Source organism: Nanorana parkeri, unplaced genomic scaffold (assembly GCF_000935625.1).
Source record: "Nanorana parkeri isolate BGI_ZX_2015 unplaced genomic scaffold, ASM93562v1 scaffold136, whole genome shotgun sequence".
Taxonomy (NCBI): domain Eukaryota; kingdom Metazoa; phylum Chordata; class Amphibia; order Anura; family Dicroglossidae; genus Nanorana; species Nanorana parkeri.
The window spans coordinates 329,499-349,704 of record NW_017306404.1 but is presented as its reverse complement, the minus strand read 5'-3'; the positions used below and the strand labels follow the sequence as shown (position 1 = coordinate 349,704).

At 40.4% G+C, this 20,206-nt stretch overlaps 1 protein-coding gene across 1 annotated transcript in view; it reads right to left on the bottom strand.

Moving 5' to 3' along the window:
* The window catches only part of LOC108785006 (schwannomin-interacting protein 1), a 323,306-nt gene that overhangs the window by 232,992 nt on the left and 70,108 nt on the right, over window positions 1-20,206 (bottom strand). Inside the window, exon 4 of the mRNA XM_018553973.1 lies at window positions 12,376-12,526. Coding sequence (XP_018409475.1) covers window positions 12,376-12,526 — 151 coding nt within the window. The remainder of the gene's footprint in view (window positions 1-12,375; window positions 12,527-20,206) is intronic.

The window sequence follows — 20,206 nt, the reverse complement described above, 5'->3', positions numbered from 1 at the left end:
AGAGTGGAAATCCTGTGGGAGAAATAGGATAGCAGTACTAAGATATGTATTTGAAGATTCACAGAGCAAATGGATCATTGTGGCAGCAGCACAGCAATATCCAACTACATACTGGCTGCTGCTTCACCACCCTCTGAAATGACTGAAATCCATCAGCTTTCCCAAAACTCTAGTCATGACTGTTCCATTATAATATTTTATTTGCATTTTCGCTATACATACATAATTCCTTTTTTTTTTTTTGCAGTAGACACACTTTACTATGTATTGTTTGTGTTCTATAAGAAGCTGTGCTTTATAAATAAAAGGAAACGTAGGATTTGATATTACATGCAAGTCATGACCTTGTCCACTCTCACCTTCTGAACCACCCTATTAGTCCGTGATTTTTCTCTTCAAAATTAAAAGTCTAATAGTTAGGTTCAGGAGCTCAAATGGTACATGGCCAAACTTTGTTATTACAGGAATAGTTGAATTTAAATTCAGCTCCTTGTTTCTACTGAAATAATCTACTGATGCTTTTGTTTTTGCATTTTCTTATTACATGCTCAGTTTGAATTGCAAATGTTTGTGAGGGGTTTCATTTAAATTGTTACTGTTGAAATTCTACAGAATGTGGCAAAAAAAAGCTTTGCATTATCTATTTTAACAAATTATACCACTGGTTAAAGAGACAGAATGTGATAGCATTGTTCGTCATACAGCTTAAATAGGTACTGTATGCCACAATCGTGGAGGTCAAGGAGACGGCAGAATCTCAAGACACATGCCACTGCTTAAGTCCAAGAATCTTGTAGCAAAACAAAGACTGATGAAGCCTACCAATATTCAGGTTAGAGTGAATGTATGATTAAAAAATCTCTAAAGGTAACCTGCACTGAGCAAATACATAGGCTGCAATAGTAGAACTCTCCTTTCAAAAATATTAGTCTTCTCATTGATATGCTAAAGTCTTCAATACTTTTTGACTCTGAAAAAGCATGCAAATCATGGGTTCTGACTTTCCTCTGACTTTTCTAGGTGCATGCTTGTTCAAACTTTGCAATACAAAAGTACTGAAACATCCAGGCAGCTAGCATTATTAGAAATATAGGTTTTCTTTAATGTACATGTTTTCTCTGTAATATGTTACACATATGTTAGTTGTTCTACTAGAAAATGTAGTTAAAAGATTATAAGAGATAAGGAAGTCAGACTAGCCTGCATAACTTTAGAGTCTTTAAATTAAAGTGACACTATACTCAGAAGTTAAACCTTAAAAATGCATTGAGGTATCTAAACTATGAACAAAAATATATCTTATTTGTGTATCACTCGGCTGTAGATCCTCAAATCATCTCTGAATTGGTGCTGACACTGTCCTTCCTCTCCAAGCTTGCTCCTGTGATAGACTATGATTTTTAAACAAATTAGAAAACTAAACATGAGATTGTAGTCCATCATGGGAGTAATCTTGGAATAGTGGCTACTTTACAACACACACAGGGACCATGGGGAACAAAAGTAGCCACCCTCCAGAAGGAAGGACAGTGTCAGCACAAATTCAGAGATGTTTTGAGGATCTAGAGCTGAGTGATACACAAATAAGATACAGTTTTGTTAATAGTTAAGGTACTTGAATACATTTTTATAAGATTTAACTCCTGAGTTTAGTGTCACTTTAATAGGAATTGTAAGGGGAATTTATAAACCAATGAAATGTATTTCTTTTTACCTGCATACAGCATAATGCAGTTGTCTATTACACACACAATCCCCTCCTTCATACTAGAGTAGCATTGCTGCTGTGAAAATGACAGCTGATTAGCCCATTGCTTGACGGCAAGAAGGGCTCAAGAAACCCAGTTTTATCGGCACTTAAAGCAAAGGCACAGAGCTCTACTTACTAGTAAGTCCTGGTCAATTCACTAACAATGCTTTTCATCATTTCTCCTTTAATGAAAACGACGAGGAATAGCAAAAGTCATCCATCAAAAACATATACAATAACATATTAATGAATAATGGCTGAAGGGGTTATATCCTCCTACTCAGTCATTATAAATAGGCTAGTAAATTGCCTGTCATATAAAACGATTGGGGCAGAGAGGTCTTCCACACATCTCTTCTTCATTGGGTTTTTATTTTCCCATAGAATTTCCATAAACTCCTAGACAGCCACTGTATTCATTCTCAGTCCTTTTTTTTCAAAGAGCTGAAGGAAAAAAAAACCCTTAGCTGAGTCTCACTATCTTTTACTAAATGGCTTGACCCAGCTTGATATGTTAGCAGTATCGGGGAGGAAGATTAATTTTGATTTGGTGGCCTCCCTGTTTAGTGAACTCTGCCAAGGAAAGCAGAGGGACAGTGGCAGCAGAGGTCTGCAGTTTACTCATTAAAATGTTTGCTGATAGCCTTTTAGTGCAGACATCAATGGATGGAAATATACTTCAATAACCGAGTAACAAGCCATTACAGCAAAGGTCAGGTGACGTTCAGATATCTAAAGCTATGTCTAATTTGTGCTGTGCTTTTTATGGCCTTGCTAGCTAAATAATGTATGTGACAACATTTTACAGAACTGCTATGATCATCCCTTTTTCCTTTGACATCTTTGTAAAGGAATCACACTGACAGTACAATATATTATAACACTCAAGCTGGACTTTAGGATTATATAAAAAAAAGACAACATTTAATGCAAATATGTATTGATTTAAATCATTACATTTATTTGAAATGCAACTAATGTATGTATCTGAATCTGTCAAGCTCTCAGGCTTTTGTCATTCCTTCACAGAAGCATTCAGACTGGCAGAACTGGTAACCTGAATGTATCTGTAATCGGATGAATGCAGATGTGCTGATAAGAAATGAGAAATTACATCATCGGTCTGCTGCATATCCTTTCCTATTCCCAGGATGGGATCTGGGACCTGACCAAGCTGTATTGCTTAAAGTAATATTTAAACTCTCAAACTTTTTTTTCAATAACGAATCCAGATTAAACAAATATACATTGCCCAGCAAAGTATTTCTCTGAATTATTTCCCCAAACATTTAAAGTCATGGGGGGGAATTTATCAAAACTGGAGCAGACAAAAACTGGAGCAGCTGTGCATGGCAACCAATTAGCTTCTCTTTCAAAAAAACAAGGGGAACACATAGGAGCTTTACGCTGAGTAAAATTGTATAGTAGTGACCAAATCCTAGGGTTTCAATAAACTTAATTCAAAAAAATACAATCCCCTTTAAACAAGAAATCCCTAAAAATGGAGATGGTCTGATAAATGGATCACAATGCGTAATATAATATAATATAACAAAGTTTAATGATACTAATATATATAAAGACACCTATAACAAGACATTTAAAACCAATTAAAAAGCTTCCCTAGAATCACCTGAATGTAAAGATACGGGTATTTGAACATTTGAATCTCCTATGGGGGAGGAAGTCTCTGATGTGAGTGAAAAAAAGAGAGATATATCACCCAGAAAGAAAAACGGAGCTGTACTCACATTGTACGCAGCCGGCAAAAAGTAGTCCTGGTTAGATCCCACAACGATACATGCATGTAGTTGTTTGTGGCAAGAGAGTATCCTTATGAAACAATGTCACTGAATGGGATCTATTTCATTGGTAAACTTGGACTCCCACCGATGTCCGAGACGCGGGGTTATCCCCCCAAAAGAAAGAGCCCCCAGAAGGGTTTTGAACATTCGTCTCGTTTTGCCCACATAGAACATATCACATGTGCACAGCATTAGATAGATCACACCTTTAGTTTCACAGTTTACGAAATGATGGGCCGTGAAGCACTTCCCTCGAGGGGTGGTGACTTTTGTTCCAATATGGACATATCGGCAGAATTTGCACCCCTGACACTGAAAGGTGCCGGGATACTTACAGCAAGGGCCATTCCTAGTGAAGAAGTCGCTATTCGTCAATTTATCCTTAAGGGAGGGACATCGTCGGTAAGTGATGGTAGGTCTCGTACTCAGGAATTTTGAAATTCTAGAGTCCCTAGTTAGACAGTGCCAATGTTTTTGAAAAATCCTCGATATTTCTTTATGTTGGTTGTTAAAAGTCAAAATTGGTCTCACAAAGGAGTCCTCTTTCTCAATTTGTATTTTTTCAATTAGCTTCTCTCTTCAGTTTGTTCAGTTAAGATTTGAAAATCAAAGAGAGAAGCTGATTGGTTACTATGCACAGCTGCTCCAGATTTTGTCTGCTCCAGTTTTGATAAATTCCCTTCATTGTGTTTCCAAACAGCTGGCTCCAGCTCTCCCAGCTCCACTCAGCGAAAGGAGACCCTTCAAAACAGGAAATTATGACCAGTGCTAAGGGGACCAGCTGATTCTGCAGGAAACCTTTAAGCATCAAGAAGCAGCATCCATTGTAAGTGATTTCACTAGTAATTCTTAATATCACTTAAACTGCAGATGAGAAAAGCCTTCTAACCTGACTGTGCTGTTTAGCAGGGCTATGTAAATCTTAGATCAAAATGTATGTTGTTCAAGTATGTGTATGTGTTTAGCTGCTTGCCTGCCGTTTTCAGCTTTATTTATAACACAATGTGCTGTATAGTGTTCATCAAAAAACACAGTCATTAATTCAATACACACACACATTACAGTAAGTAACTTAAACCAATTAGAAGAAGGCCAATCACATGAGAGCTTTAGGTCTATTTTTAGATGTAAAAGCTGGTCCATTAACCCAACATGCACATCCACTACTCTGCTCGTTGGGGTGATTACAAAGCTTCATAACTCTGTCCCCATCTATATCTCCAACCTCATCTCAAAGTATCACCCAAACTGTTCCCTTCACTCTTCCAAAGACCTCCTGCTCTCTAGCTCCCTTGTCAACTCCTCCCATGCACACATCCAGGACTTCTCTAGAGCCTCTCCCATCCCCTGGAACTCCTTACCCAAACCCGTCCTTCTATCTCCTACTCTGACTGCCTTTAGGCGATCCTTAAAGACTCATCTCTTCAGGGAAGCCTATCCCGCCTCAAACTATCAATTGAACTATCACTTTCTAAAACAATTCATTGACACACAGCTACCTCCTCATGTATCACTTGCCCCTCCCTTTTAGATTGTAAGCCCTCACAGACAGAGCTCTCTTTACCATCTTGTCTTGAATTGTATTGTGATTGTAATGTCTTCTTTATATTGTAAAACGCTGTGCAAACGGTTGGCGCTATAGAAATCCTGTATAATAATAATAATAACAACTCTATACATGGCTATTGCATACTTTCTTTTCCTCCTTAACCATCTAGATTTGGCCAAATCTGTTAACGACCAAACTAAACAAGTTCAAGCCAAAATTGGTTTATACAGACCAGTGAGAGTGGCCTGCTTTAGTTAGTGAAATAAGGGTGTTGTGCACATACCACTACTGCAATGATTTGCAGATTTAAGACATTACAGTGAATAGATCATTATCAGACAGAAAAGGAAAGCTAGTCTACCTCCTCAGAACCAAATCCAGTGTTAGAAACCACAGTGCTCAGGTAAAGGTCTCTGCAGGACCCGGTCAACTTCATAGATTGAAAAACTGGCACACGAGAGTGATCACCCTGGTACAAACTTGATTTCCACATGGCATAAAAACAGCATACAAATGATCATATAATAGATCATGATCCTTTTTCTCCATGAGATGTTATTTTCTTATGAAGTCCATTGGATGAACTTAAATGTTTAGTCTTTTTCAGTATTTTTAGATAAACAGGTAAAAGATTTCAACTTCATGTAAATAATTTGTTCATCTGCTTACGTTTTAAATACCTTGTATTTTGTGTATAATGTTTAGCTATATGTATATGTACATGGGGGCAACTACACTATATGGCCAAAAGTTTGTGGGCACCTGACCATCACAACACCAATATGTACTTGTTGGACATCCCTTCCAAACCCATGGGCTTTAACATAAAGTTGCCCTCACTGAACCCCCCCCCCCCCCACCCCGATTACCATAATTGTGGCTATACCACCTCCATGTTTCTTCGGAAGGATTTTCACAAGTGCTTTTGTGAGGTCAGGTACTGACGTTGGATAAGAAGACCTGACTTATAACCAACATCCCAATTCATCTCAAAGGTCACTCAAGTTTCTCCACAACAAGTCTTTATGGAGTTGGCTTTGTGCGCAGGGGGACAGCTATACTGGAATATAAAATAGCCTTGTCTATAATGTTATCACAAGGTTGGAAAGGTACAATTGTCTAAAATATCTGGATCACTAACAGTAACCTTTACTGTAAGTACCTGAAATATATTAAATACCCAGGCTCTGCTTCCTGCATTGCAGTGCTACATGATGGTTGTGCCATTGAATAAGAGAACCACTAAATCGCTAAGAACTCTCTAGTGGTTAATCTAAAAATGCCAATTTTTGATACAGTAACAAAAATATGTAACAGTATTGTTTTAATATAATGTAAAAGTCACAATGTAATAATAACATAAAGAAGAACTCCAGGCACACATTGTATTGACCCTTGCAGTGGGGCTACCCCTGCACTGCAAGGGTTAACTGCTCATTTTTTGCCTAGAGCAAAAAAGAATGTCACTCTATTAATCCTTTGAGCCAGATAAAAACAATGGGAGTGGCGAGCGCACAACAGGTGTGGACAGTATGAAAAACCTCTAATAACTTTAAAAAACTTTAAAAGCACTTAAAAAAAAAAAACTTTTTAAAAAAAACTTTGAATACCGGGTGTGGGTGAGCGAGCTCCTAAATCAGGGAGAGGGACCCTGTAGACAATGTGAAACAACGAAAGAAGGAGCGCTACAACCCTGGAATACAGTTTAAAGATGTTGTGTAATTTTTGGTGCAGACTCACTTTTGGACGGACGAGGTGGTATCTTGCCGTTAGTTGTCAGCACGGCTCGCAGGGCGGAATCTGTGGCTGGTCTGTGTGGGAGTGAACTCCGGGCTATAGGGCTTCTGTTAGGTCCATGGATGTTGGAAGGTGTTTCTTGTGACCGGATGACCCGTTGAGGCGAAGTACACTGTGCGTGTAGTGTGACGCTCACCGTCAGGTGCAATGAGAGCTCAGCTGGCCAGGCTGCCACTCGTCGGCTGATCGGGAGCAGGAGCACCGCTGTACACCGTTCTGACAGTGGAGCAGTGGTCGCTGTGGAAGGGGTTAAAGAGTAAGCTTCAGGCTAGGGGACCTTGCGGTCCGTGGAGTGGTCGGTGTGGCTACGCGTTTCGAGGCTCTGTACCTCTTTGTCAAGCCAGAAGTAGTTCTGAGATAGTTCACTGGAGCTGGCGGGAAATGCAGCGGTTTAAAAATGACAGGTGGGCGTGGTTTACGATCGTCAATGTCTGTCATTGGTCAGTCTTGCCTGGAGGGTTATTCCAGGCAGCTGATGAACGGCTTGGAAGCCGTTATGTAGAAAGCATCTTTAGGTGTGTGTGTACAGTTGTAACTGTTTGTATAAAGACAAGTGTTACTTGAAAAAGAGTAATGTCGTCTAATCATTAATACAAAATGTTTTTAAAGTAGTGGATCATTCCTTGTGGCAATAGGATGGCTGGATTTTATCTTTGGGTGGTTCTATTCTTTCAGTAAAATGTATGTTTAAAAGAAGGATGAGTGACAAATATGTTTAAAAACAAATATGTTTAAAAACGAATGAGCGTGAGGTAGAAAGGATTTATTTTGAAACAGGATTTATTTTGAAACAATTCGTTACATGCACTATTATGGTCTTTGGACCTTTCAATTGTAGCCATTATAATTGTTTTGTTTGGGAAGTGGATAGTGCGTTTGGATGTATGGGACCCAGGGTCTTATTAGTTGTTTTTTGTTATTTTTTATTTTAGTTTTTAGAGGACGGTTTGTATTTCAAGATCTTCATTAAGTCCAGTTGGTACTAAGGTGTTTAGTTTGTAAATGTCTCTCTATTGCATAAGAGTCGAAAACGCTCGGAAGCTGAGCTCTCATTGCACCTGACGGTGAGCGTCACACTACATGCACAGTGTACTTCGCCTCAACGGGTCATCCGGTCACAAGAAACACCTTCCAACATCCATGGACCTAACCGAAGCCCTATAGCCCGGAGTTCACTCCCACACAGACCAGCCACAGATTCCGCCCTGCGAGCCTTGCTGACAACTAACAGCAAGATACCACCTCGTCCGTCCAAAAGTGAGTCTGCACCAAAAGTTACACAATATCTTTAAAATGTTAAACATCTAGTATTCCAGGGTTGTAGCGCTCCTTCTTTCGTTGTTTCACATAATCCTTTGAGCCAGCTGTCTTTTAGATTGTTCCCCGAAGTGTCTCTCCCCCTCCGCTGCATCAGTCTAAGGATCCTCGAGTTATCATGTCCAATACAGTGTATAGGACATGAGGATGCCAAAGGACATACCATTGCTACAGCAAAGGAAGAGGCAGGCTGGAGGGAGCACTGCCAACTCTGAGGATCGGGTGAGTATAACTTTTTTTTTACCCTAGGCAAAAAATAGCAGTTAACCCTTTCAGTGCAGGGGTACCCCCATTGCAAAGATTAATAAAATTTGTGCACAGAGTTCTTCTGTAAAAATATTTGCAGTACATGAGGCAGAGGATACTGCACAGGAACCTGTAAGTGTTTGGCAAAAACCTTCTGCTGCTCTTTGAGTTATTTGGTAGATCCTATGAAGGATGAGTTGGCTACCCTTTTTGTGGTTAAATCACAACACAGATTTAAAGTGCCCACTCCTAACAGAGCTGAAAACAATAACCCAAAATACTATAAAAGTTCACAATAGGTACACCTCACAATCAAAACTGCATAATGAATTCCTCAGATAGCCCTTAGATCAGTACATAGCACTGGCAGGCAGCCAGCAAATATGTTACATACAAATTATTGACGAATACAACGTTTAAAAATAACTGACAATTGCTGCAATTTTGCTTTCTTCTCCTTACTATGCACGCCAGACAAAAAATGATTAGTCTTCCTATTAAATGCATGCAATTTACTTTGCTGACAACATTCCACACTGTATTTCTGAACATTTTATTTCATATTTAGATCAAAATCTGCATGAAAAAAGATTCCACCAGTCTGCTTGCTGAACAACCTGAACAGCTAAAACACAAAATATATGTAGGATTTCACAAAGTCCTCAGTAAATATACAACAATCTGCAAAGTTCTTGCAGTGATAAACTTCACTCTAAGCTTTTTCCAACATGGGTTATGACACTTGGGTCATATGAAGAGAATCAGGGCCCTAGGAAAGGTGAGGCACTCGACTCAGGGCCGGCCTTTGGGGTGTCCGAGCACAAGGTACCATGGCAACAGAGGTGCCAGGCAGCCAACACAGCTCGGCCCCGGGGTGGCAGGGAGTAGATGGGCGGCACAGCCTGCAGCTTCTCCTCAGATCCCCGCTGGGGGGGCAGAGGAGGAAGCTGTCATCCAGGAAGGCCGAGCGGTAAGGAGAGAGAGAGGCGCTTGGCCAGGATCTGACAGCTGACGGCTCTCCATTCGGCCATCCTGAAGTGACAGCGCTCCTTGCTCCGCCCCCCACCAGCTTCAGCACTCCAATTCTCCTGTGCAGCTCTGTGCATGGCCAAGCGGCTCAGGATGGAGAGCAGGAGGATCTGTGATATTTACCAATCCTCTGTGGGCAGCACAAACACTGCAGTGATTATGTGATCACTCTAATGTTTGTAACCAACTGGGGACACATAGTACTATGTATCCCCAGTTATGAATAAGCAGGAAGTGCTACACACACAATATTAGACATGTGCAAAGACTAAAAATGTGTTTCGGGCGAAACGAACGGAAACTTAAAAGATTTTCATTAGTTTCGTCAAACAAAACAAATTTTTATGCCATTTTTGGATTCGGGGGGTTATGCATCGGGTGACGCGTGGTGTTCTTGGCTCAGGTGCAAAAGGAGCTAGCTATAGATCTGAAGAGAATATATACAACGTAATAAACGATAAAAGACAGCAGCAATAAGTCAAATGCATAAATAACATTTGGAGAGTAAAGCTAGCCGCAAAGAACTCTTGATTGTCATTCAGGAAAGACCTGTCACATCTTTTCTCAGACAGATACTATTTTTTTGTGCTGGCAGGCAAACAAGCAATATAACAGAACCAAGAACCATACCAAATTTCCAATCTAGCCTAATATAAGCATTGAAAATGAAAACAGCAATCCAGATATGGGTTCCATCTTTACTGGGAAAATAATACTAGTGTTTCTAATTTTCCAAACATTCCTCCTAAATTAAATTTACATTTTTATTTTTTTTAACTAAACTCAATTTAAACCTTAACAATGCATTCAAGTACCTTAACTATTAATACAAAATATATCTTATTTGTGTATCACTCAGCTGTAGATCCTCACATCATCTCTGAATTGGTGCTGACACTGTCCTTCCTTCTGGAGGGTGGCTACTTTTGTTCCCCATGGTCCCTGTGTGTGTTTTAAAGTAGCCACCACTCCAAGCTCACACCCATGATGGATTACAACATCATATTTAGTTTACTCATTGGTATTGAGATTGTAGTCTATCACAGGAGTGATCTTGGAGCAGTGACTACTTTACAGCACACACAGGGACCATGGGGAGCAAAAGTAGCCCCCCTCCAGAAGGAAGGACGGTGTCAGCACCAATTCAGAGATGATTTGAGGATCTACTGCTGAGTGATACACAAATAAGATATATTTTTGTTAATAGTTAGGGTACTTGAATGCATTTTTAACATTTAAAACCTGAGTTTAGTATCACTTTAACCCCTTCGTGACTGACAACGTACAGTGTACGTCGCCAGCATCGGGGCTGTTTAAACAGACTCCTGGCGACTTTTGCCGCCGGGAGTCTGTTTAAACTTGTAGAGCCGACTGTCGGCTTTACAACAGAAGCGATCCTGGCGACTTACCTGTCGCCAGATCGCTTCTGCGTCCCGAAGAAGGGGCCGCCCCCCCGCCGGACACCCCCGCCGTGCTTCCCGGGCTCCGTTGCCCCTCCTACGGGCCCGGGACCGGCGATCTTTGTGTCCGCGGGGAGCTGGGGAGGAGGTCGACGAACTTCCGTTCATCGATCCCCTCCCCGTTCTATGGGACCGGGAGCGATGCAGATTGCATCACTTCCGGTCCCTGGGCTGTCAGTTCTGGGCTCCTGCAGCCCAGCTATAAGCTATTGAAGTGCGATCTGCACTTCAATAGCTTATTTCCAGTGTAAAGGTGACACTGAGGGTCTTTTGGACCCCCAGCATCACCTTAAAGAGGACCTGTCACCACCATCTGCTATTACATGGGGGGGCTTGCAAGCCCCCCCATGTGATAGCAGTCAAAGTAAAGTAAAAAAAAAAAAAAAAAAAGTTTTTAAAATTAAAATGAAATAAAATAAATCTAATAATAATAAAAAAAAATTTTAAAAGTACCCCGCCCCCGCGAGCACGCGCGTCGCCACGTAAACACGCGTCGGGTGCGCCTACGCATGAAAACGACGAACGCGCTACACATGTTGGGTATCGCCGCGCACGCCGGAGTGAGAGCAATAATTCTAGGGCCAGTATTTTGGGGTATCTCTAAATTGATGACCTGTGGGGGCTTTTAAAGTGTCTTTTATTGACTTTTTGGGGTACTGCAGTTTTTCGGCGTTTCACGGTCGCACGCAATCTGTAAACTGGGCATGTTGGGTATCGTTTTACTCGTTGTAACCTCATCTTTTATATTTCATTAAAAAAATGGGTAATTTGTTGTGTTTTGGGGCATTTAATTAAATTTGTCACTAAATTTTGGGGTTTAATAAGGAGTTGCGCTAATATTGCGCAACATAAAAATTTTCAACTACCACCATTTTATTCTATAGGGTCTTGGCATTCAGAAAATATATAATGTTGGGGGGTTTTACGTCATTTTCAGGCCTAAAATGTGGAATATAACATGGGTGCAAAAAATGAAAAAAGGGCCTCAGTCATGAAGGGGTTAAGTAACATTGGCATAAAATCCCATTGTACCAGCTAGGCTAATGGCATCCTCGAATCCGCACAATCTGACAAATAGCAATTTACTTAAGGGCACATGTATCGAATACATAGTCTAGTTCAGCTTGTGCACACTTAGCTTTAGCTATATATTATCGTATTTATATCTAATTTTATATTCAGGAAAAACAATTATTGAAAAAACAAGTTGCATATAAATGCCTCAGTTAAACAAACAAGTTGTCCATGGTAATAAAGATTTAGCTATATAGTCTATGTGCAGGGGCCTGGGCAAGTTCTAAGCTTTTGGATTGTATACTGACACTACGCACCCCCTAGTGGTAAATCTAAAACACAGTATTTCCCAGGTGTAGAGGAAAGTAGCTGTCAATACTAGAGTGGAAATAAATGATCTGTACTTACTGGAGTGCTGCCATCCGAAAAGGTGTTCATACTGATAGAACTGCTCATTTTATCTGAAGACAAAGAGGATGGGGATGGACTGCGTTTTTCCATACATTGCGTGTTCAAAGAATCCTGGCGTTGTAAGTAATCCCTCCATGCCCTTTGGATTCTAAAAATAATAATAATGAAAAAAAGAATAACATGTGCAAAAAAATAATACACTAATAATGACAAGTAATAGGTAACCTTTCATTTGCTTGTTGTTTATTTATGTGATTGTCACAAGAAACCAGGCAAGACTTCTCTTCATCTAAGCATAGAATTCAACCCTTAGCAGGGATATCAGCTCCTTTTAGAGCAGAGTTAGGCAACCTTGGCACTCCAGCTGTTGTGGAACTACAAGTCCAATGGGGTATGACCCCAGAGGCATGATTGGTTTGTAGTCTCGCCACAGCTGGAGGTTGTGTAACCCTGCAGTGAAGTGTACTAAACTACTAAAATGAATTGAACCCAGGGCTGCTCAAAGTAGTGAGAGAGGGCAATCCAATGTTTGTATATACAGGCCTTCAGACTTAACATGCATTATATTTTCACTGTGATTGCATACATCTATGCTCATCTAGATATCATTAATCTGTTTTATGACTTCACCTGCAGATCTTTTATTAAGTGAAAATAACATGTAGTTAAGCTCATGCATTTAGCACAAGTTAAAGGCTTAGTTTACCTTTCTGAACATGTTTCACGTTACAAGCATATTTAGGGTGTAACATTAAAAACTTGGTCTCATCAGACCAGGTTTTTCCGTCAATTTATTATTTTCTTCCCTGATGGCACATTGGGCATATTCCAAGATGACAATGCCAGAATTCATTGGTCTCATATTGTGAAAGAGTGGTTTAGGGAGCATTAGACATAATTTTTACACACGGATTGGCCACCACAGAGTCCAGACCTTCACCCCATTGAGAATCTTTGGGATGTGCTGGAGTAGACTTTACTCAGTGGTCTGACCCGTCATTACTACAAGATCTTGGTGAAAAATTAATGCAACTCTGGACGGAAATAAGTGTTGTGACATTGCATAAGTTTATCGAAATGATGACATGGCGAATGCGTGCCGTATTTAAAGCTAAAGGTGGTCTAACAAAATATTAGAGTGTGTGACTATTTTAGTACATTACTATATCATGCAATATTTAGCCCTTGTTACCATAAATGTATATACAATTAGTTCACAAAAAACATCACAGCCTTCCTTACGCTATCACTAGCTTCTGACTGGTGATAATTGTGAGGTTCTAAGAGGTGTCTACTGAGGGGAGCAGGAAAATGAATCATTTGAGGTAGAGGTAAAATACCAATTCATAACATAAAAATTCAAGAGAAATAAAGACTTTCAGTAAAGATCATTTTCATGTTAAACATACTGATGAGATTGTTTTATTACAAATTCACATTTTTATTAAAAGACAAAAATTATGTTGTGATATATAGTATGTAATTCAAATGTATCTTAATCTAGTTAACCTATTTTTTTTTTCTTTTGGTGGTGACCAATTTGGAATTTATCAAGTTAATACAATTTTAAGTGCAGCTAGGTTACATTTTAGAAATGGTGTTTATGAGGCATAAATACCTGTTAAGTATTTCTCAACAGGCACAGGCAAGGAGAAGCTGGACAATGTACCGGTATATTTACTACTACACAGATCATCTTGTCTTTCTATGTATAAGCTACCAATTGGCAGTATATATTCCTAGTGTTCACCAGAGGGCAGCCTTTACTAGCATAATGGATTCCTAAACTATAATAGGAAACAATATTATATATATATAATGTGAACATGTTATCTGGGCCCCTTTTCTTCCTGTCATTTTAAGTGTATTATTATGTGACATAACTGGATGGGTTACTGACAGAAATAGTCTGCAACAAAATGTATGGTTCTGACGTTGGCAAGGTAAAAATAAAATGTGCCAAATCATTCAGTTTTACCTAAATATAAGATTTGTATTTCTATAGAATTTGAGGCTTTAAAAAAAAAAAAAGTATCTGTCCAAACTTAATGGATTATGAATCTAATGCATATAATACAATTTGAAAGTTCTGACACAATATCACTGGGGTCATGCAAACCCTTACTACGCACAGTGATAATATATATCTACCAATTTCTAAAATGACGTTAAATGGAAACATAATGGATTACTACAAAAAAACAAGTCACATAGAAGCATACTGGTGATTAAAGCTTATCTGAATCCAAAACATTTTTTATTTGATTTTGGATAGAGTAGGGAAGAGTTAGGACCCCGGTTAGATTTTATTGCTGTCTGCATCCTCTGTTAAACTCAAGAGAATAGTCAAAGTTGCCACACTCATCTCCAGGAGGTTTTTGCCAACCAACTTGTTGGAAAAGTTTGGATGCAGCAGACCCGGTTACAATAAGTGACAGCCTGATATCCTGAACGTTAAGATGCGTTGTTCTTTTAATTTCATATAAGATTAAAGAGAGGATTGGATAAATCCGCAGGTAAACAAGAAAAACCGCTTAAATAGGAAAACAGATAAGCCACAAGAAAACAATCAGAAAAAGTCATTTATGGCCATTTTCAGTCTGGAGCAGAATTATCTCAAGGAATTGACCCCAGAGTGTGATTCAATACTAGAGAAAACAAAACGTCAATATCCATTTACAGCAGAAAAACTAATGGGAAATTTCTTTAAGGTCCAACTAGAATACCAAAATTTAAAATGTCTCAAAGGTAACGTCATGTTGTCAGAAGAGTGGTTTGTACCCACAAAGAATGTATTTTGCCATTTTGTGGCAAAGAGAATGCAGCACTTGTAGGAATAAATTACATCACTATGGTGTGTAACACGTTTGCATTTGCAGGCTATGTTTTTACGCTTTAAAGAAATCTCTAGTCTATAGCCCCCTTCCTTATAACCTCAAGGATTTGATGAGATCCATAATCACAAAGGGAATAAAAAGTCTCTCCCAGCCCCTCATTTCTTTTCATCAGGGGTTTCAGAGGTATTCTAAAGAGAATCATCACACGGCCTAAGAGCTGTCAAATGGCCAGTGCTCCCCTCCAACAGGGGATTTTACACAACTTGAGCCTGGCCCCTTTTTTGGATAGGATCGTATCTAGTCCTGGCCTAAAAGGTATCCTCCTAAGAAGATACACCATATAATCTAGCCTTAGAAGACACGTTACAGGTAAGGTTTTAAATAAGATGGCTCTACAAGCTGAAATACTTCAGGCAGAGGAATTGGCAGTAACTCCAACCAATTCAGCCAAAGCATGGGCGGTAAAACCAGCTGCTTAGAAAAGAACCTGACATGATTTCAGTATTTGTCCTGGGGATTTCCTGCTAAAAGGTCATCCTGTTTTCTCTAGCTGCTTCATGTAGATATTGGAATTCCAGCATGCGGGAGTGGTGACAATCAAGTGAGAAGGCAGAAGCAGAGGCTTTCCATGTTCTTATGAAGTTACATGTGGCTTGCTTATACAAAGGATCTCTCAGATATCCCACACTGTCAAAGGACAAATTCATTTTTTTTAAAGTGTTACATATTTGGTGATATTAGTATCTTGCAATTTAGGACAAGACACACTTTGGGCCAAAACCTGTCAATTTAATGGAAAACATGTTAGTGAAGGTTCTCATTCATTCAGATCATGGTATATCTGTAAAAAATAAATCAAATGGACTTGTTCTTGAAGACGTTTCGCGTGTCATCCGACAAGCTTTCTCAATTTAGAAATAAATTTAATTCTGAATTGAGAAAGCTAGTCAGATGACCAGTGAAACATCTTTAAGAAAAATGCAGCAAGCCCAGTTGCCTTGATTTTTTTTTTTTTAAATATATTAATGGAAAGCAGCCTTTTGATGGTCCTGTGGATAAAAAAAAACTATGATATGCCTTTAACCATTCCTTTTGCAGAGCCTTTGTAAGAACATTGCTTTGTAGAACTTGTACTTTTGCTACTATGCAGTTCATCCTGAATATGTTCATGAACTGAGTAAACCCGCACTATGTCTTTGAATTGTTCTGCAGAATAAATGGTTTTATGCAGCATGCCAGTTTCTTCATTTGTAAACATATACTTATGGGCTTTATTCCTCTTCACCTCAATGTCAGGCTCTTCATCTTCCTCCAGTTTTGGTCCAGTTAAGGACAAAGGAGTTGACAGAAAAGGGAGGGCAAAAATTTAAAAAAAGCAAAAAAAAAAAAAAAGAAGTCTCTATTCCATTTTTCATGGAATGCAAACAGCATACGTACAGGTACCTCTAAAATATAGTGTTTTTCCATATGCTATGCAATCTCTTAATGCAACCTGTAAAATAATAAGATCTACACTGGGGGTTATGTGGCAGACAGCTTTTCCTTGAGACATAAGTAAAATAACAGGATATCTCCTACACATCTCAAAACAGCTTAAGGGCTCATTCACACCAGCCTGCATACTAATACGCTTTGTTTCAGTGTGCAGGATAATGTGGTGGGACTGAGGGTGGGCCACTTATGATGAGACTGAGCCCTTGGTGTCACTTAGCATAAGGATCTTCCAAAAGTCAAATCCTCTGCTTGCCAATCCCAGCTTCCCACATACAGGGGGTCACAACTAAAGTTATAAATTATGTCAATTGCATCACTGGAAGCGACATGAACAAACTGGTCCTGTACTTGTCCACCACCAGCTCAGCAATGTGGACCAGATGAGGAATTTGTGTATCACAGATTCAAACAGCATGGGTAAGAATATGTCTACAACTGGATTAGCTGGCATTGGTAGGAACAGATCAGAAACTGGACATACAAAATGCATGGATAAAAGCTTTGTTGAAACTGGCTGTAGCTCCAAAAAGACAACCTCTATAAACACAAAAGAAATATGGTTTAAATATTGGAGTATAGCTGAGCTTAAAAAAATAATAATAATTTCATCAAAGAAGGGCCCTCCAGTATTATTTCAGGCCCTGGTGCCCAAACGCAATCCAATCTTTTACTGCAATCTCTACAACATTAAGATTTATGCTGGGGGGTTGATTATGTGGCAGACTGCTCTTGTTCAAGACAAAAGTACAATAACAGGAAATCTCCCACGCATCTCAAAACAGCTTTACAGTCACCGAACATAAGGAGCTTCCAAAAGCCAAATCCTGTGCTAAAGCATGCCAAATCCAACTTCCCACATGAAGAGGGTCACAGCTAAAGTTATAAATTATGTCAGTCATGTCACTGGAATTGACATGAACATCCTTTTCCATCACTAGCCCAGCAGTATAGACCAGTTGGAGAGTTTGTGGACCACAGATTTATCCAGCATGGGCAGGAACAGATCTACAAATGGATCAGCTGCTATTGGTAGGAACAGCTCAGAAACTGGACACATTAATGCATGCATAAAACCTTTTCTGAAACTGGCTGTAGTTCCAAGAAGACAAACTCTATAAACGTAAAAGAAACACTGCTGAATGGGTTTGGCTATGGCAGTATAGCTGAGCCTCAAACATTAAGATGGTTATTCACTACAGAGCTGAAGGATCCAGCCGTAGCTTTGGCTGATCCTTTGGCTTGCTTTGGTTCGAATCAGTCGAAAAGGGCTGCTGTACAGGCAGGGGCGTAACTAGAAATCACATGGCCCCATAGCAAAATTCTGTATGGGGCCCCGTGATTTCTAGTTATACCCCTTGCAGAGCCCACTCGAGATCCCACCTGAGGGTGACCCTGCAGAGCCCACCATAGACTCTCTATGGTGGGCTCTGCAGGATCACCCTCAGGTGGGCTGATCGCACTCCTTACCTCCTCCGTCGCCGGGCCCGCCTCCTTCTTCGTCACTGAGGCCGCCTCCTCCCCTCCTGCCGAGCACGGGCCCGCCTCCTCCTCCACTGCCGGTGACGTCAGAGGCATGCGACGTTGCTAGAACACCGGGTCCAGCCTGCTCCCCCGTTGCTGCTGGCTCTCATTGACTGTGGAGACGAATGCGCCGCTGCACAGATGATCTGAACAGCAGCGTGTTCGTCTTCAGACGCCAGTGAAAACCAGCAGCAGAAGATCCCATAGCGACCCAGGCGGCCCGCACGGCATCTGGCCAGGCCCCACTGTGCCGTGGGCCCCATAGCGACCGCCTGGGTCGCTATGGTGATTGTTACGCCACTGTGTACAGGCTATTCACAATAGCCCGTACAGCAGCCGAAGCCGTAGTGACAGGCAAAGCGTGGAGAAAGGTCGGCCAAAGCCGAACAATCTCCACGCAAATGACAGCGGGGCGGAGCCAGCCATAATCTCACGGCTTGCTCTGCCAGTTGTAATGACAGATCAGCGTCCCCAAATGACCTGGGGATGCTGAACTGTCATGTAACAATACCAACTGGGCAGAGCCGGCCTTGATGCCACGGCTAGCTCTGCCCAGTTGATATTTTTTGCCCGGGACCTGCTAGAAGACTCTGGCAGGTGCCGGCCAATCGGAAACAGTTGAGCGGGGCTAGCAGTGATGTCACCACTAGCTCCGCCCAGTTGTTTATCTTTTACCGGCATCAGTCAGATTTGACATTGTGCGGTCAGGTCGGCATGCATCGTTTTTGTATTTTTTAAAAAATTTCTTTAAAATATTTTTATTATTTTCGAATTTAAAAAAAAAAAATTAAAATACGTTTGGCCCCTATGAGAATAGGAGCGAATGGCAGTGAGTGAGCTGCCGGAGCTTCGCCTCAGCCGATCCAGATGTTGGATCGGCTGAGTTGAACTCCTTCTGCCACTGACCGCCAATGCAGTGGGGGTTAAATAATACTGCACTGACCCCCAATGCGGGATAGGGGCTGGGTAATTAAAAAACACTGCACTGACCAACAATGCAGGGAGGGGTTAAAACACTGCAACTGACCACCAACCCCCACCAAATTTATACATATCTCACAGGCACACCTTTTGAACTCTCCCCCCAAATTTCTTTCTGCACTAACAGGTTTACTCTGTGCAATCGTAAGGGGATTCCTCGATTCTTATTTTCAGCTGGTAGGGTACCAGGTCCCAGGCAATGGAAGTTGATGACAACCACCTCCATTAAACATTGGGTAGCAGAGGTTAACCATTTAATGCACCTACAGGACGTATATGATAGATACTTAATATTTACTGAGACCTGGAGTGTCTGGATTGACTTTATTAATTCTAGACATTTTAGCACCTTTTAGACATAAGCACTCCCAACTGGGTTAACCTAGTTTCCTGAACAGGATCATTACTTTTGATTGTGTCTACCTCAGCCAGACACTTTCTTTCACACTACGCCTACTCCTTTACCTTTTCCCTTCTCTTCCCTGCACTATTTTCTGCTGTCTCATCCTGCTTCTCTGTTACTTAATCCTATTCAACAGATATAGGCAACGCATACCTACCTCAACACTACTGGTCTTTGGACCCTGGAGTTTCATGGAGTGACAGTATTATTTGTAGCTCACTGACAACAGGTTTAAGGCATCAATTGTCATTCCTAGTGGACTCATATTACTGTTTATGAAGTTTTGACTTTGCCTTTTCCTGTATTATAACAACATTTCTAGAAAAATATATATATATTATCAAAAAACTTAGAAAATGTGTGAACAGAAGACCAAGTGACAGCCTTGCAAAACTGTTGGCTGATGCCAAAAAAGCCGAAGACATACTCACAGACCTAGCAGAGAGCACTTTGACAGGAAAGGGTGAAACCTTGCCTTTTATATATATTTCCACTTTGCAGATGAATTTGAGAAAACCCCGCTATTTATTAAGTGTTCCTATTCACACAGAACAAATAAAAATAATGTTTAAAAAAACTTACCTTTTAGATC